At 36.4% G+C, this 17,878-nt stretch overlaps 2 protein-coding genes across 2 annotated transcripts; both read right to left on the reverse strand.

Moving 5' to 3' along the window:
• Positions 1-1,170: 1,170 nt before the first annotated feature.
• LOC122630160 lies at positions 1,171-12,394 on the reverse strand. The gene is made up of 5 exons (XM_043814344.1): positions 12,345-12,394; positions 11,710-12,128; positions 9,718-9,975; positions 9,148-9,387; positions 1,171-1,206 (listed from the first exon to the last, which is right to left on the reverse strand). Exons 1-5 carry the CDS (start codon positions 12,385-12,387, stop codon positions 1,171-1,173), a joined length of 996 nt encoding a protein of 331 aa, XP_043670279.1. The 5' UTR covers positions 12,388-12,394.
• A 108-nt stretch (positions 12,395-12,502) lies between these two features.
• LOC122630161 lies at positions 12,503-17,010 on the reverse strand. The gene is made up of 5 exons (XM_043814345.1): positions 16,530-17,010; positions 15,615-16,384; positions 13,915-15,520; positions 13,288-13,590; positions 12,503-12,708 (listed from the first exon to the last, which is right to left on the reverse strand). Exons 1-5 carry the CDS (start codon positions 17,008-17,010, stop codon positions 12,503-12,505), a joined length of 3,366 nt encoding a protein of 1,121 aa, XP_043670280.1.
• Between the last annotated feature and the right edge of the window lie 868 nt (positions 17,011-17,878).

Genomic DNA, 17,878 nt, shown 5'->3' on the forward strand with positions numbered 1-17,878 from the left:
ACACACATATTACTTGGAATCGGCTATCTCTGAATTTTCTCGGAATAGAACGTTCATAGAATTTGCCTAGTTATCTTGTTATCGCGTTCACGACATATTATTCACGTAGGTAAGCTTTGTTAATGGTCGGATCTATTTGTAGGTATTTTAGAAATGAGGCAAATACACACATATAGATTCTACACATACATGCTATCTATATATACCTATCCGTGTACATTAATATATGTATATACATATATGCACGTACAACATAGTAATTTGTTAGGTGAGAATATCCGTGGGAGAAAATGGATAACGTAAGTTAACGACGTGCACAATGCGCGAATACGTACGATTTTGGCTAACGACTGAAAGACAAAACGAGATTGGAAGGTGCCGGTGACCACACGATACGCGTTTATCGTCCAACAGCAATTTTCTCCGTACAAATCTCGTAATTCCTATAAAGAACATTAATTGCAGCCACGAGGCCGTTCGTTCGTGGCTCGCGTTAATTTTCTAGGATAGACCGACAATTAGACCGTCTAATTATGTATTATAATCCGATTTTCTACGGCCCGATTAAGGTATGAACGTATGGAGAGGTACGACCTTTAGCGTGCCGTTGGCGAATAAATTATTCCGCACGATCTACAACCTGTTCGTATGTAGGTGTTACCAACACCTTCAACTGTGTGCGCTTAAACTTTTCGCGAGTAAAGAGCAACGGGAAGGCGAACAACTTCTGATGAAAAATTACGTTTGGAAGAAGAAGTTTTTTAACGATTTTAAATAAAATATATTGAGAGACCCCGTCAACATTATTTATTGACAGTCCTTGATGATAACGATAATTGAATAAAAAAGATAAAAAATAACCATTGAAATAGAATAAATAAGTAGAATGATAAATAAACGATAAGTCGTAAAAAGCATATATGCGAATATGTATGAGCTTTTAAAGCTAATGAAATCATACATAGATAAAAAGAGATTTTGTTTTCGAAAAAAATGGTCTTTGTCTCATATCTCTGTGACTTTTCGTTACAAAATTATATCCATTTAAAATTCTCATTCATAATCTCAATAGACATGCGGAGTGAATAAAAACATGCGTACGAAAAAGAAAAGTGTTTACGTCTACCAGCTGAGTCACGTAAATTCCAAAAATTTATGTAGGCCACCGTGTCATTGAACTTGTCTTTTATATGAATGAGTATATCTCTGGAATTAAGAGTCGTAAAGATGTCATATAGATATCGTTTTAAAGGACAAATTTTTCTCTACCGTTTGCAATAATATTAATAATTATTTAACGATTTGTTATAAACAATTTGTTATAAACAATTTATTACATCTTTGGAATTACATTGGAAAATTGTTATTAATTCTTTATAATTTAATCTCTATATTTAATAATATAATATAGTTCGCAAATTGTATAAATAATACATGATAAATTTTAATAATATATATATATATTTTTTTCTCTCTTTCTTACTGATTTCACCCGATATAACAGAGGTGTTTCGACCAGAATATTAATAATTTTCGAAACCAATCGCAACCCTCGAAATAACAAATTAAAATTTTTGCACACATTTACACCCATTTTCTTCTTTTTACTTTTCCCAATACAGATATAATGAAAACTGGTTTGTATTCGTATTTGCATACATACGATCGGTCAAAGTTCCTCTGCCGATGCTTATCGTGATTGCTTTTATCGCATTTCGCTTATCTACTCTCCTGAGACGTCCATAGAATTATTTTGAATATGAAAACGTATCTAGACATGCCTCTATATATATTATACATACTGAGTGTTTCAAAAAGTGTTTAATTAATTTTGATTATTTTTTGAATCGATTATTACGTAAAGAATAAACTATTTTGCGCAATTAATTATCTCATGATAATAGATTAAAGTATTAATAAATAAAGTAATTAAGTAGCAAAAAGTAAGCTTGATATAAAATCGATTAAATCAATAATACTTTATTACATTCATAATGAAACATTTCATAGATATCGATATGTATCTATACATGTACATACATATACATGTGTGTGTGTGTGTGTGTGTGTGTGTGTGTGTCGAACAAGTATAAACATATACGGGAAGCTCCTTTTTATGTCATAATTTTTTCGTCGTCAAAAAAAAAAAAGAAAAAAAACATAAATGAACGTTTTAACGAATATTTCCATCCACTAGGAACTCAAGCAGACGATCGTTAATAAAGACTCCTGAGATTTGCGATATGCTTGTAAGTTGATAATTATGAGAGAGCGTGCTCGTAGAGGTAGAAGGACCCGGGAGTCCTTCTTCATGATGAAATTTTTTCAATCTTGCAGGAATTCCATTGGGAATGGAGCGTAGAACGTTAGCTAGCTATCCAGTGAAATCCTTGCTTACTTCATTAGCCGTTGAACTGTAGTGAAAAGGGAAATAATTATTCGTTATTATTTCGAAGTATTCGAAAACAGTTCAAAAACGAATCCAACAATTTTAATATTATTTTATATAATTTATTATTGTAAATTCTTTGCCAGTTTTTTCTCCTTTTGATATTCGATATTACTAAAAAAATTCATTAAAATTTTTCTATACCAATCTATCCGTACATTCGTATTAATTTTTAAAAGAATTCATTACATTAACGTAGAAACCTCTGAAATTTTTTCTTTGAAATTAAAACTTGCTGATATTTTTCCATAGAATATGCTGAAGTTCGGGAAGCACTTGTACGTACCGGTCTAACGTCATTATTATCCAACCTATCAAGAATCGTTTCTTGAACCTATTCTATTCCTTGGACCGAGTCTTCTTTGAACGTACATTTCTATATTTTCATTGGCTGAACGCTCCGAGACAGCATTCGCAATCAAAACTTTTTGTTAGGAGTCTGAGTGGTAGACTTACTCTTCAACGCGACCAACTCCACGGTTTTTCACTTTACAAAGCTTCATGTTTAAGACTTCTTTTTTCCTGATTTTTATTCTTTCTTTTTTAATGATCGTTAAAAATTATTGTAAGAAACTTTTTACACACCCTCTCTCTCTTTCTGTATATGACGCGTAAATAATGCATTCAACAATTTATTTTTCTAAATGAAAAATTATCTAGTTTCATATGTCGCTGAAATGTTTCTAGCAAGTTCAATATATTGTAACGAAATTTGAACTTGCTAATAATTTTCAATGGATTTTTTCAAAACCGTTGGAGGATATCTCAAAGAACGACTTAAAATCGATTCATTCTTATCGTTCGAATTCAAGCGAATAATGTGCGAATTAAAAATCCACGGTCGTAGCTTCGTAGAAATTTATAGAACTGCGAGTTCCTTCGCGATCGGTTATCCGTTCGGCGTTCCAACTGAGAATCACGAACCGTTCTCTCATACCTTATTCACCTGCTATCGCAAACTAGCTTTTCGAAGACTGCGAGTCATGTACGAGAGACCGTACATACATACGTATACATAGTTGCATTGAGAAATCCAAGTTCCGTATGTGTCTGTATATCTGTGTGTGTATATCTCCCTCTTCCTAGTAAGACCGGACTCTGATTACGTGCATTGCTGGCAGATGAGTCGACATCTTCCTTCTGTCTGGATCATCATAGAAACGGAGAATTCTTAGATGAAATTCAGTCGAAATTATCCATTAACGTTGATACGTGCATCGTTATTCTTATTTTTCTGACCTTACGTAACTTCTTTAAAAGAAGATTGCTAGGTATTAAATGAAACATTTTAGTAATTGCGTTTTTATTCGATTTGAGATTTTATTTGAGAATGAATAGGAGATTCCATATAGTAGCTTGAATATTTGTATATATGAGATCACCCAAACGTGTTTGTTGTTCGATCGTCCGTGCGATATAAAGGGACAAAAATTGAGAAACAGTTTCTTCGTTCACGAGGAAAACGCAGAACAATGTCGCGGAGAAACGGAATCGTTCGGAATCGGATCACGTAGCGTTTGCGAGAGGAAGGCCGAATGTGTTTGCGTCCTCGCAAACTCCCTATCTCCGCGATTTCTCTCACTCCTGGAGTCTCCTGGTAAAAACAATCGCCTTAACCGACCGTGCTTCTCATAATTCAGCGGGTTACGAATTCACGCTCTGTTATTAATTGCTAGGTTCTTATTTGCATTAGAAAGAATATACTGAGAAGGAAAGAAATGAAAAGGTAAAAAGAGAGGAAGGGATTTATCAAAGATTATGGCAATGTCAATATTATGAATATATTATTTTTAATTAATAGAAATATTAATTGCACGATTGTATAAGTATAATAAAAGAAATTTTTAATCGCGAATTAATCACTAATTAATAATAATAATAATAATAATAATAATAATAATAATAATAATAATAATAATAATAATGCTAGAATTTTAAGGGTGTAAAACTTTTTTATATAAATCAATTTACCTTACTGATCTGAATAATAATTATTCTCATTTTTGATCCGAATTAATTATTCCCCGTCTTTGAAATCAGCGTAGCGGAAGAATTGAAAAAAAAGCTGTCCTCCGCTTCGATGATAATAGTGAAAAAGAAAAAAAAAAAAGAGAGAAATGAGAGGACACGTTTGCAGGCAAGAAGATTATTAAAACCTCTCATTATTCCATTGAAATTGAGCCAAGAGCGTGGGCACGATTGAAGTACCACCAGCGAGGTCGTAGTACGCGGGAATTCTCGATTAGAAATTCTGCAGCGACCGCTAACTTCTCGTTCGGTAGTACGTTATCGAAGTCGGTAATCGAGGATCGAAAGAGCTCGATGCAGCTCGCTCGAAGCCTTAATTGCTCGTCGTCCTACTCGGATAATGGCGGAACGTGGTAAAGCGAAATTTTCACGCATACCGTTTTAATTATGCTCGCTCATCGTTTCAAAGTAGTGTATTCTGACTTAACGTAATCGGATAGATCATCTTAAAGTCTGATATAATACGGCTCCCCCCTCTTTAAAGAAAAAATAAAAATGTCAATAATAAATGGAAAATGCGATCGACCAGCGAGATGTAATAACAAGAATTCATTAAAATTTGTTCGATGAGAGTGGCATATAAAAAGTGAATTGTTTTACGAAGGCTGATCGTGACGCACGGCAATTCTCCTCTCTCTCTCTCTCTCTCTCTTTCTCTCTCACTTTCTGTCTCTCTCTCTCTCTCTCTCTCTCTCTCTCTCTCTCACTCTCTGTCTCTCTCTCTCTCTCTCTCTCTCTCTCTCTTCTTTCACAAGCAATCTCGCTCGAATAATGGAGATACGTGCGAACAAAAAGCTTATCGATCGAATGCAAACGACATACTTACATACTTATGTATCAATCCTGCGTAATATGCGAGCCTCGTTGAAACGTGGCTCGCTAGGGTGGTTCTCATTTCCATCATCCACTGACGTAGAATCTGCTGCATAGAGTACAAGATAAAAAGAATCTATATACATACTGCAATGCATTAGAGACATCGTTATTCGCGACAGAAGTACCGATCGGATAGATTCATCCTTTTCGGTACTGCTGCGTTCACAGAGCGTATAAGACTTCATATATTTTGTCCGTACGTATCGAAGGAGGAACGTGGAACGATATCCAGCTGCAGTTTGAGAAAAATGGCCCGTCTCGTACTTTCTCTCACTCTTTTCTCTTTCTTTATCTCATTCCTTTTTACCGAAAAATTCAAGCTCGACGATATATCAGATTGCGTCGCGTCTAAAATCGATGGTACAACTTTTGTCCAATAACGCGATACGTAAACGCTCTCTCGTATACGCCTAGCTAACGCAGCAACTCGATTATATATATATATATATATATATATATATATATATATATATATATATATCCACAATATCTCGCAACCAGTCTGGCAACCCAACTCCTTCTACTCCTTCCTACGAACCAATTCAACCATCTAGCCACCAACCACGAGTGGAATCCCACGGATTATTCTTCCACGAATCGACGATGCGTTTCACGATGCGACATCACATTCTACGAAACGTTAAATTAAGTTTTAACCTTTTCTCTCCTCTTTTCTGCTGGTTGTTCCGTCAAACTCTCTTTACTCTCTTCTAAATCTATTTTATTTCATGCAATTACCTCCTACATGTTACTTTTCAAAACATTTATATGTTAAACTTAAGAGATATTGGACATTACGAATCGCAATTCTTTTTCTATTTTTAAATCATCTGATCTGCACGATTAGAAGTGTTATATACTTTTCTTTTTTGTCGTTTTTTTTTTTCGTGTGTTCCAACGTAAGTATTTACGTCGAATGGAATTGGTATTGATTGCATCATTTCGTTTCAAAGAATATATTCGTTAAAAAAGCTTGTAAAATCATAAAAATCAGCTTCATGAAATTGGTCGAAAAAAGAACTTCTATTTTTTTTTTCTTTTTTCCTTTACTTTTTAGGTAAGCCGAGAATGAATCACGAAGCACTATGTTATAGTAGAACGACCTCTTCTACATGTCGTTAATACAACGATATTGTCCCAGGAGATTATCTTCGAACATATGGACTCGCCAGAGGGTATAACCGGTCCTATGGGATCAACCTCGTATGAAGGAATACTTATAATGCAGCTAGGTCGAGCTATCTTTTTTTCTCTTCGTTTTTTTTTTTCAGTTAGTCTTTTTTGTCTCTTTCTTTTTCTTGCGTTACGTCATAGAAGAGAGAAGGGTAAATGATATAGGTTTAAAATACGTGAGCGCAATCTTTTACACGTTTGTCGAGAACCAGACGGAAAAACCGATCCAACCCAATTCCTTCTCACCCTTTCTGTTTCCTGTTTCCAATCGAAAAGTCTGATTCAGTTCGAGAGAATCGTAAGAAGTAAAAGCAATTTTAATGGAGAAGTTCGATCATTTACGAACGGCTCTCCGGTTGTCATAGAATTTGCATTTATCAACGTCTTAATGTTAAATTATTAACTTGAAAAATATGAGATAAAAAGGAGTGTTTTTACTGTAAATATATTTTTCATTTTCTTTTATTTAGAAAAAGGAGCAGAAGAACCGAGCGTTAATTATACGTCGAAAGCATGGCGGGTAAGAGAATCGAGGCAGAAAATTTTCCAGAAGTGAGTGGACCTTTTAAAAAGAGAATAAGACATTCTAGTTTTTGCCAAATTATAGGACACACTCTTTCATTATCTTCCTTTCTCTCTCTTTCTCTCTCTCTCTCTCTCTCTCTCTCTCTCTCTCTCTCTCTCTACCTCTTCTATCTCCCTTTCTCTTTCTTTCACAGAAAGATGCAAAAAGGAAACATAGTTCTTTTGGTTTCGAGAAAACTCAAGTTACTTTTACGTAACTCGTGTAGATAATTTAATTAATTAAATTAAGTGGGACAACTTGTTTACTGAAAGAACCACGTCCTGTCGGAGACCGACGATACGCTGTGTTGAAGTTCGTTAACTCTTTATTAGCTTCTTGACCTTGTCTCTCGAGTACACACGAATATAATCTTCTAAATAAGGGAGAAGGAGAGAGAGAGAGAGAGAGAGAGAGAGAGAGAGAGAAAGAGTGAAGAAGCCTTTTCTCTAAGAGAACGTTATAGTAAAATGATACTATGCTTTTACGAGTCCTCGTAACGTACGCTACCGTGCTCCTTTTCCTAGATGTTTACACCTATTTCAAGAAACATATTTACTTTTCTTCCACATTATAAAGGGAAACGAAAGATAAGGAACGAGGGTAGCTCGTCGAGCGAATAAAACTACGCGAAGTGCAGTAGGCGAATAAATGAAATTCCATAAAAATAACTACTGGAAACAATTTTATTCTCTTTAACGTACACGATAAAGAATAAAAATAAAGAGAGATGGAAAGAAGGAGCCGAACTAAGATTGCTCGTTTTTTCTCGAAGAGAAGAAGAGAAAGACAGAAACAGAGAAGGGAGAAAGAAGGAAAGAGATAAAATGAGAAGAAAAGAGAAATGGTGATGTGTCGTCATAACGATGGTACGTCAAGTAAGGAAAGCGTGGCAACGGAATAAAAACATGTGCCGTACTTTTACGAGTTTTCGTAATGTGCCAGGCATATGGTACTACTGTGGCGGCTGGCACACGCGTCGTCTCGCAGGCAGCACCTTTACGGCTCCCTCATATATACCCCTTCTTTCCCTAAACCATACCCTCTTCCAACAACCCACGACTTCGCCCTTTTCTAGACTTCCTCGTTTCCGTATTCCTGCCACGCGCGGTAAAATCACCAGGTGGTAAAAACGTGCATGAGTACGAAGGACGAGCTTCTCGTCGTCCTTGTCTCAACGATACTCACCCTTTCTCTCTCTCTCTCTCTCTCTCTCTCTGTCTCCCTTTCTCTTTCTTTCCCTTTACCTTTTTCTTTCTTTTTCCCTCCTTCTTTGTCTTTTCTCTAGAAGGACAATTTACTCGTTTGCAAAAACGAGCGAACTCGAGGAAGATAATTCTTCCCTTCTTTTATATTCTTTTTTATTCCCAGTTCTTCTCTCACGGTTAGTACGTGACGGCAACGCGAAATCTCCTTTTAACTGCGATTTCTCATTTTTCTCGCGAATTAATGGACGGATGTCGGCCGTCCTCCAACGATTAGCTACTTGTATCGCATCGAGAGCGAACGATCCTCAACCTTCTTTCGATCTAATTTCTCTCGTACTACATTTATATTCTAATGTTTTAAATACGTATATATTCGTAAGATTTTACTTAAAATTACATAACTTTTTATAAAGAAAACTTCATTTCGCGAAATAACGATTGGATTTATTAAAATTTATATTTCTTTGGACGTGTGGCTGACGTGAGCATAAAAAGAATATGAATCTTGGGCTCGGAACATTTTTTTACGAAAAATCAAATTACTCGTTCAAACGTTCGAGCTCCTTGAAATTATTATTTATATATTATATGAAGCTAATATTTTATTAAAAGTAATTATTAACGATCAGCAATTGTTCTTCTTCTTTTTGTTGTTGTTGTTCCTCTTTTTCTTCTTCTTCTTTTTCTTCTTCTTCTTTTTCTTCTTCTTCTTCTTGTTTTATTATTAAAATCGCTCGATCAAAACAATCGATTACCAATAGGAAACACATACCAACGACGTTTTCGAAATATGGCAGTATAATATGCTCTCTGAAGCAACGTTTATACCATTCGAGGTGGATTTTGTTTACCTTTCTTGATTCTAGCAAGTCCTCCAACCTTTTAGACGTGTGTTCCGCTTTCCTCGGACTTTCTTTTACTCGACATCGTTGCAAACTATCAACATAAGTCGCAACGTCAATATTCGTTCGTATACCGAGAGCGAACTCTCTGATATTATCTTTCCAAGTTTTGTAATCGTCTTCGAGTTCGGAAAGAACACTCTCTTCGACGGGGAAATACCTTCGACATTCGTCTACGTTGTCTAACAACTGCAAGTGAACATGGTAAATCGTTTTTCGAGATTAAAATTGAATTGCATATGTTTCAAGAACAAATATAACGAGGATGAAAATTTTCAATACTGCAAGTTGACTTCACCGAAACTTGTTCATATATTAAATTGATCGTAAAACTCTGACGATGCTTTTATACGATAGTACCAATAACGAGTCTAGTTTTGTTTAATTAAAGAAAAAAAAAAAAAAGATATATCATGAAAAAGTATTCAGCATGTAACGCTTTAAACGTCTCGTCCTTTATAAAATTCCAAAACAAAATGAACGGTAGGATTAAAGTGAAAATGTTGCAGTAACACTAACGTATCGCCAATAGCGTGCCATAGCTTTCTGTAAATCGATTATGGCGTTTCTATCGGGTTCTTTGAAACCATGCAATATACGAAGCCGCAGAGTTCTCGGTGGGCGTCTCTCAATAGTTTTGGCCAACGGCATGTCGTATGTATCGCTGCAAATTCCATGGCCGTTTCTGCCAAATGGAAAGAGCCAATCGTACGGAATCGAATACGTACTACGTAGCAAATCTCTTCTGTCGCTGTTCGTCGGTTTGACTTTTGGAATCTGTTCGATAGCGAGCAAGAGTTGTTAGAAAATTTATTTCGTAATAGAGTTCTCTCTCTATCTCTCTTTCTCTCTCTTTCTCTATTTCTCGATATGTCTTAACGATCTTTGCTTTCCGAAATGCATTTCTCTTTGCATAGACTACTTCGCAAGAACTATTTATTGGATCACATCAAAGCTAAATAGATAAATGGTTTGATAAGTAGATAGGTAACAGTCAGACGGATAGACAGACAGACAGAGAGAGAGAGAGAGAGAGAGAGAGAGAGAGAGAGAGAGAGAGAAAGAGAGATCAAGAGATTAGGAGAGAGAGATAGAGAGAAAGAGAGAGAGAGAGGGAAGGAAGAACATGCTAATATATCGAATCGATGGTCTAACCCGATACGATTGTAACAATGCCTTTGATCGAAGTTCAGCTTCCACAGGCGTAAATGTAATCAGACGATAGAGGTTCGATCGATGAATGCAAACCGGAAGGACGATGATGCTTGCCTTCTTGTTAACGACAATTTTCATCTTTTCTCGATGTCTAACCGATCGATGAAGATACTCATAACCCGATAGATCGCGATTCATCGAAAATATTCTATATTGTGGAATATTTTGTCTTGGGAATACATCGTATCCTCGGCAATATTTTTCATGATCGTTCATACGGTTGTAATGTTTCCTCCGGCCAACTGCGTTCTCTCCATTCTCCTCTTCTTCTTCGTATTCTTCGTATTCTCCTTCCGACGTTTCCACGTCATCCAGACCATTCTCGTTGAAATCGAATTTCCGTGACGGTCGTTCGCGACTTTTACCACGGTAACTCGTCGTCCCGTCACTTTTAACCTCGAAAACGTTTCCGAAAAGATCGCTGCTCGTAAAGATCGTCGAAGCGATTGGCTCGAATCGCCTGTAAAAGTTATAGACGGAGGTGGACCTTCCGGCACAGGTGGCACACATCTCGCTACTGAAGATCAATTTATCCGATTCGATCTGAGGAAACGAAGAATAAAGATAGATAAAAAAAGGGACAGAGAGAGAAAGAGAGAGAAAGAGAGAGAGAGAGAGAGAGAGAGAGAGGCAAGTTCCTTTGAAAATCTCTTCATCAATAAATATAATAATGAAATAAGAAATAAGATCATACTTAAAAAAAAATATTGACTTTACGTCAGTATTATATTAAGTGTTTCCCATCTAGACATGTATGCGTTTAAAGTACTATTTGTAACTGGGATTATCCTCCCATCGTCTCGTTTTATTTCAATCCGAGTGAATCCTCTTTCACCAAGAAATATCGATGCGCGAGCAGTCGTACTTTCGAGAGCAGCCGGATTATTAATACCGGCTGGGCACTTTACTCTTTCACATTTTCTCTATACGTATATCTGTACCTACATCTGCGAACGTATATAAACGTTGACGTGAAAACGTTATTGTATTAGCGTTCGTTATTAAATTTTCGGTAAATATCGAGATGTGTCTCTCTCTTTCTCTCTTTCTTTCTTTTTTCTTTAATTCCCTTTGGACGAAGGAAGAAAAACAAGATAGGATATTGAAATATTGTAAAAGAATGATTTCCATATTAAGACGCTCAACTACGATCGATGGAGATTTTCCGATATTGGAAAAGTAGTCAGCCTCCACTTCCCCTACTTCCTCCTACTTCTCCCTTCTTTCCCCCTATACTACCCTCCTTCCATATACTGTCGTCTCGTAGTCGTCGTACAGTAGTTGCCCTTTGATTACCTTGAGATTAACTTCGCCAGGCGCCCAAACTTCGTAATGACCTCTTCGCGATATGCTGACTCGAAGATCGGCTGGCATCGATAGAGTGCAACTAACTGCTGACTGATCGTAGGATACACTAGCGTAGTTCTTGTGCTCGAGCAGGCAAGTCAATAGGACCGAGACAAAGCCGTCTGCGATCAATATCCTCGTCATTTCATTTTCGTATCGACCATTCCCGTTTAAGGGTTCTTCCTGCCAAAGTTCGTTGTCGTTGTTCTCGTTATTGCTGTTGTTGCTACGAGAGTTTCCTTGGAAAAGTTCATCACCGTGTTCGTATAATTTGATCGATCCAAAGTAACGTTGAAACTCTTCCACTGTCCAATCGCAGATCAAAGGTTGTTCTTCGATTTTATAGCCAGTCGTTATACGAGTACCATCTGTAAAGGGAATATTTCACGAATCAACATTATTTCTAATAAATTACATTTTATTTCATTCCTTCGTTAGTTGTCCAATCATTATCCAAAGAGATTCTCTGATTGATAATAGTAATTAGTACTTTATTTGTAGTAGCTTGTAAAAAAAAAAAAAGAAAATAAAATAATGTAAAAGATCAATAAATTTGAAGAGAGTATTCTAAGAGAAAAACGAACCGGTAAAATGGACGATCAATTCGCCATTCGAACGGAATAGCATGTCGGTCCCGTCGGAGCGTCGCGTGAAATTTTCGTCGACCTCGTAGTCCGAATTCGCTCTCACCAGTAATCGATCGTATTCGCGCACAATCAGATCGCGTAGCACCTCGTACCGTCTACCATCGTGATCCAGAACATTGTATCCTGTCACTTTGATCCTCGCATACTGCATTCCCATTCGAACGTCCACCTGATTCTGATTTCCAAAAATTCCAATAACGATCAGCCGCATGAAAATATTGAAAAATGTGATTTTCATATGGATCTCGTTCATCTCGATCTATTTCTCGCTTTTTAGGAAAATGCTTTCGAAGAGCCAATTCTATTGCAATTAGAGCGAACAAAAAAAAAAAGGGGAAGAATTGAAAGATAGTAAGTAATATCAGTCAGATATTTTTCATGGACATTCCATCGGTTTCGGTTAAATTGTAACCAAGAAAGATAAAATATAATGAGGGAACCGATCAAATAAGGATGATTAAATACCCTTGTAAATTTCAAAGACCATAAATCTATATCATAAATTTACGTAGAATTTTGTTATTATGTCGATAAAAAAAAGATTAAAAAATGTTTTACAGAAAGAAAAAGAAAGACAATAGTCAGACTTCGATATTAATTTAGATTGAAAACCTTCGTTGTCAAATCGTTCTAATCGTTGTTGTGCTCCATCTGGAACGAAACTTAACCATCAGTTCGTCCATCATTTTTGAAGATATTCGTTCAACATCCACGTTCTCCTCCTCAAAAATTTCGGTCTTGTTCAATCTTTTCTTTCTTAGATTTTTTTTTAATGTTATGTCGCTTGGATTCCTTTGGTTTATTCGATGATCTTTCGAAAAGAAGAATATTTATTATTATCTCGATCACTACGAATGCTTCTTAAGGAGAAGTTCTTTACCTTCCTCGAGATTTTTTTCGTCCGTTGTGATATCCTCGAACAATGTGCATTCAATGACTGCACCATTCGGACGCAATACAATGACGGTATTGTCGTTGAGAAATTTCAACACCGTACCATTCCTCAAAAATTTTCTATAAGCTTCTCGAGCAACGTCTTCGGGTGCTTTGGAAATGTATGACTGAGTAATGTAAAAAGGATTTTCAGGACCATCCCCGGTAACTGGTGAAATCGTCAAACCTGATGGCCAAGAGGCGTGAAAATCAAATTTCAATTCCTTCCAATACTCGTCCGGAGTTGTATCTAAAAATTGATATTTGATTTTTATCAATTGTTGAGATTCGGATATGTAAGTGGGAAAATAATTTTCGAAAAGGTTCTATATGAATATTCGTAATATTTAATAAATTTTAAATATGTTGCCTTGGTTATTTGTAAAATAATTAAGAAGGAACTTACAAATTATATTTACATCTATTTACCTGTTATAGCTATATATACATATAGAAATGTAAATTTTGAGCAATAAAAATTAGAAAAATGATCAATTTCTATTACCAATTTTTTTGGAAAAAGCAAGAACGATCCCCCTGTTTGTGGTAACATGAAAAACGTTCGACGTTTTACGATCGTTGAGTTTTTCGAACAAACGTAGAGTACAACCAGCAAGGGTAATGGTAATACGTAAATCCACCTTCTCGTAAAGCCACGTCTCGAGATTCACTTGTACGAATGTACCATCCTCCGAATTGAAGATCTTACTCTTCTCAACTATCTGAACTCGCAAGTTTCCGAGGTCATACCCTATGAACTCGTGAGGTTCATCCTCTTTGGCAGACTCGAAAGATAGGATCTTCCTCTGAGGTAGAAAGGAAGTGTCGATTTCATTTATTTCTCTATTTGTTTTCTGTTTTCTGTCCTTCAACGAGATTTTTTCGCTCAACGTTTTATCACCTTTCTTTTTCTCATCCCCCTTGGGAATTTTTTTCTCACCGATTACTTCCGTCCTAGGTGTATCGAGTCTCGAAGAATCTTTATATTTCGAGTCAACTTGTAATTTTTTTTTCATGTCCTGAGCTTTCAAAGAATTCGGAAGAATAAAATGTTCGTCGCCGAAATAAAAATGAAGTTCGTCCTCCGAGGAACTAATTTCACCGATCGACGATTTACTTGTCCTCTTTATCAATTCTGATCGATCCTTTTCTTCTTCTCGATTTATCCAATCGATCTCCTCGTTATATACGTACTTAACGAAATCTCGGAAACAAACTGGTGTGCGTAAGCTAGATAAGGTCGAACGTTCGGATACGTCACCTTTTACATAATCATTACTGAAATACAGTAATATAGAATCCGTTGGTTCAAAATATCTTTTCTCGAAACGTTCGAAATTTTGGAAGCATTTGTAAAAGGTTTGAAGGAGAACCCTTTTTGGAAGTAACTCGACGTCGTCGTATTCTTCGAGTGGTTCTCCTACTCTTTGCATTCTTCTATCTCTTCCCTCGAAGACATTCTTCTCCAAATAACTCGGTAACAAAACTTCCCTTATATCGGTGAGCCCAAAGAGACTTGGACAACTCAAGAACGCAGCCACGGCCTTCCCATAGTCTATTTCAGTATCGCTTTTTGAAAAGAATCTTGACTCCTCTTTCTCATCTTTTGGCAAAAGCAAAGAAGGGTCCGTTAAAATTCTACGCGGAGATTTTAGAGAAGAAATAATTGATAGCCTTTCAATTTTTTCATCCTTTTCGTTCAATTCATTGCCATAGATCATCTTGTCGAAGATCAAAAAGTGCAGGTAATGAAATATTTCCTGTCGACAAATTCCAACATTGGAATCGAAGTATTTCATTATATTATTGATATAACAATCGTACTCCTTCATTTTGGTTTCTGTTAATTGTTTATAATGCACCCAACAATCGATTATTCTAGAGTCTTGATAAACTTGGAGAATTGAATCAGCCAAGGACATGTCATCGGATAGATTTAACAACGCTTTGATATTATCATCCAACTTAATGCAACGAGTATTCAAAGTCAATTTGTCTCCGCGAAGAATCAATTCGATTGGCAACTCGTTCGAATTCTCTTCGACGATATTGTTATACATTTTGACCTTGTACTTTTGATTTAAAAGTTTGACTCTTTCTCGAACCCACGAATCCTCATCGTCGTCGATACTCTCAACTGGCACTTCCTCCTGTTCTTTCTCTTCCTCCTCGTTCTCCTCCTTCAAAGATTCGGAACGTTATCGAGGAAATCGCGTTAAACGGAGTCTATGTACCGTATAAAAGTCACGATAGATCGGGAAGAATCGTGCTAACCTTTTCAACGACGTTCTCCTTTGCCGAAACATTTTGCTCTTGGAACGATCGATCTACCAGGATTAACTCTAAGTTGGCTTCGACCTGCAGTAAAAGAGCATTAAGTAATGTTGGCACGGTGACGCATTCCGTTGGTAGAGCATCGAGAATTGCATGGTAGACGTTAGCCTCAGCTTCTTCCTTTTCATCGATGTCGTAACGCTGGATTAACATGCTTCTAAGGTAATTGGAATGTTTTCGAAGAAGATCGTAAAGATCGTACACGATAAAGGATACTTTATCGAAAATATCCTTTTTGAGAATCTTGTATTCAAGATCATCAAGTGTCTCCGCTAAAAATGGCGGCTTGAACGTAAGAAACGCTATATTAGAAAACGTTTGAATGGCTTGTGGATCTTTTAAAGTATTTTTCAACGATGTCCAGAATTTATAAAGTTCGACTTTGTCCACGGCGTAACTTCCAGGAAAACGTAACCATATTCTATCGGTATGTTGATTTTTTTCTTCGTTAAACGAAGAAATGTGTTGTAATGTTTCGCCAGGTCTTTTTATCTTGAGTATACAAGTCATAGGTACGCCGATGTTCATCAGTTCTACGAATAGATCAGGATCGTGAAAGCCCGTTAAAACGACGTAGAGATTAGGTCCGTCGAGTGGAGCATCGTCGATGTAAACTATGTCTCTCCATTCTTCTTCGCGAATTCTAAGCCGAGTATTAGCTTTATTTCTCAAGAACTGATCGTTCTTCTTTTTAACATTTTTCGACGTAGCTACAAGGATTATTCGATGTATTATTTTTTTTATCAGTAGTACGATTGGTCATATAAAATCTGTTCAGACGAAACAAGCAAATAGATAAAAATAAACTGATCTAAAAATCAACTATCAATCGATTCTATTGGAAAATTCAATTACTTGGGTCGACAACAGTCTGCATAATATAATATTCCGCTTCGATAGCTCGTTTTAATTCTCGTTCCTTCTTGATCCTGAACACCGCTTCTATTTTAGCACGATAGATCATATATTTGATAACACGTGCTAACGACCAAGTAGATTCAATATTAGCTTCGAGCAGCTTGTTGGCATGATGGCAAACTCGTTGTAGAACTGGACATTTATCTGGATCCTGTCTAGACAGGGACCTAACATTAGCTAACATTTTCTGATGGCTCAGAGTATAAATCGCTTTTCGTTTCCCCTCTTCTGCAGCTTCGTTAAACATCGACACGCATCGTGCATGATCACTCCTAGTCTCTACCATCATAGTTACGATACACCACCAATGATCGTCATTAATTGATAGCGATTCCAAAAGCTCCTGCCATGCATTTTCGTTGTATTGTTTCTTACTTTTCACGGAGGTCACCGTTTTCGATGATTTTTTCTTCGACATTTTCCATCGATCGTAACGTTTAACCTTCTTTATTTGATCTTTCCCAATTTCAAATAAACAATCGAATAAATATATATGCGATGAATGAAATTAACAGAAAATCGAGAATGATTGTGTCGCTTTTTTGTTTTTTCTTGGTTTTTTTTTTTTCTTTTCGCTTGATACTATAATCAAGAGAACGTCAAATTCTCTAAATTAAGAGGATGTTTGAAGAATTTTATATTTTTATCTCTGACCGACTTTTTATCGATTGAATACCTCACAGTTCGAAGCATCCACTACGCAGCAATTACTTGCGTATCGATCGCGGTGTATATATTTTTCAGTGACAAAACCTACCGACTATGCATACATGCATGTCATGTGGTCAGCACTAAAACGATTAAACTATACATTTTTAATGCACTTCTGAGTACACGAAGTATTTAGGTAAAGCAGCATGGGATGCATTTTTTGTTCGATCCCTTACGATAAAAATGAACGTAATTTATTAATTCATACTAATGGCTAATACATATCCACCTCTTTTTCATAAAAATTATCATAATTTATTCGTTTCCTTTTCCTTCACGATGTGTCATCTATTTGAAGGGAACGTCTTTTTTCTTTTTCTTTTTCTTTTATTTGGAAATCGATTTAACATCGAATCGGTGTGAATGAAAAAAGCAAAAGGAGGAAATCAAATAGCTGAATAATCGAGTACGCGATGACAATTCGTCAGACTATCTCTTGCCAAATTACAAATCGTAGGGGTTAACGTAACGTAAAATAGAATTGCCCTAGGACTAAATGCAAATTGATCGCGAAACGCAATAGCGTAACATAAATTGCCACTGCGGCGGTGCGTCGTCGCGTGGTAAACACAGCG

The sequence above is a fragment of the Vespula pensylvanica genome, chromosome 6 (assembly GCF_014466175.1).
Source record: "Vespula pensylvanica isolate Volc-1 chromosome 6, ASM1446617v1, whole genome shotgun sequence".
Classification (NCBI taxonomy): Eukaryota; Metazoa; Arthropoda; class Insecta; order Hymenoptera; family Vespidae; genus Vespula; species Vespula pensylvanica.

What these genes read in the sequence shown, in the direction of transcription:
- LOC122630161 (XM_043814345.1), bottom strand. Translation starts at nt 17,010, where the DNA reads ATGTCGAAGAAAAAATCATCGAAAACGGTGACCTCCGTGAAAAGTAAG. An exon ending in GCAGACTGTTGTCGACCCAA is followed by an intron (nt 16,385 to 16,529) that starts GTAATTGAATTT and finishes TAATCCTTGTAG; the next exon opens with CTACGTCGAAAAATGTTAAA. An exon ending in GTTCGAAAAACTCAACGATC is followed by an intron (nt 13,591 to 13,914) that starts GTAAAACGTCGA and finishes ATCAATTTTTAG; the next exon opens with ATACAACTCCGGACGAGTAT.
- LOC122630160 (XM_043814344.1), bottom strand. Translation starts at nt 12,387, where the DNA reads ATGCTATTCCGTTCGAATGGCGAATTGATCGTCCATTTTACCG. An exon ending in ATTGATCGTCCATTTTACCG is followed by an intron (nt 12,129 to 12,344) that starts GTTCGTTTTTCT and finishes TTCCCTTTACAG; the next exon opens with ATGGTACTCGTATAACGACT. An exon ending in CTGGCGAAGTTAATCTCAAG is followed by an intron (nt 9,976 to 11,709) that starts GTAATCAAAGGG and finishes GCTATCGAACAG; the next exon opens with ATTCCAAAAGTCAAACCGAC.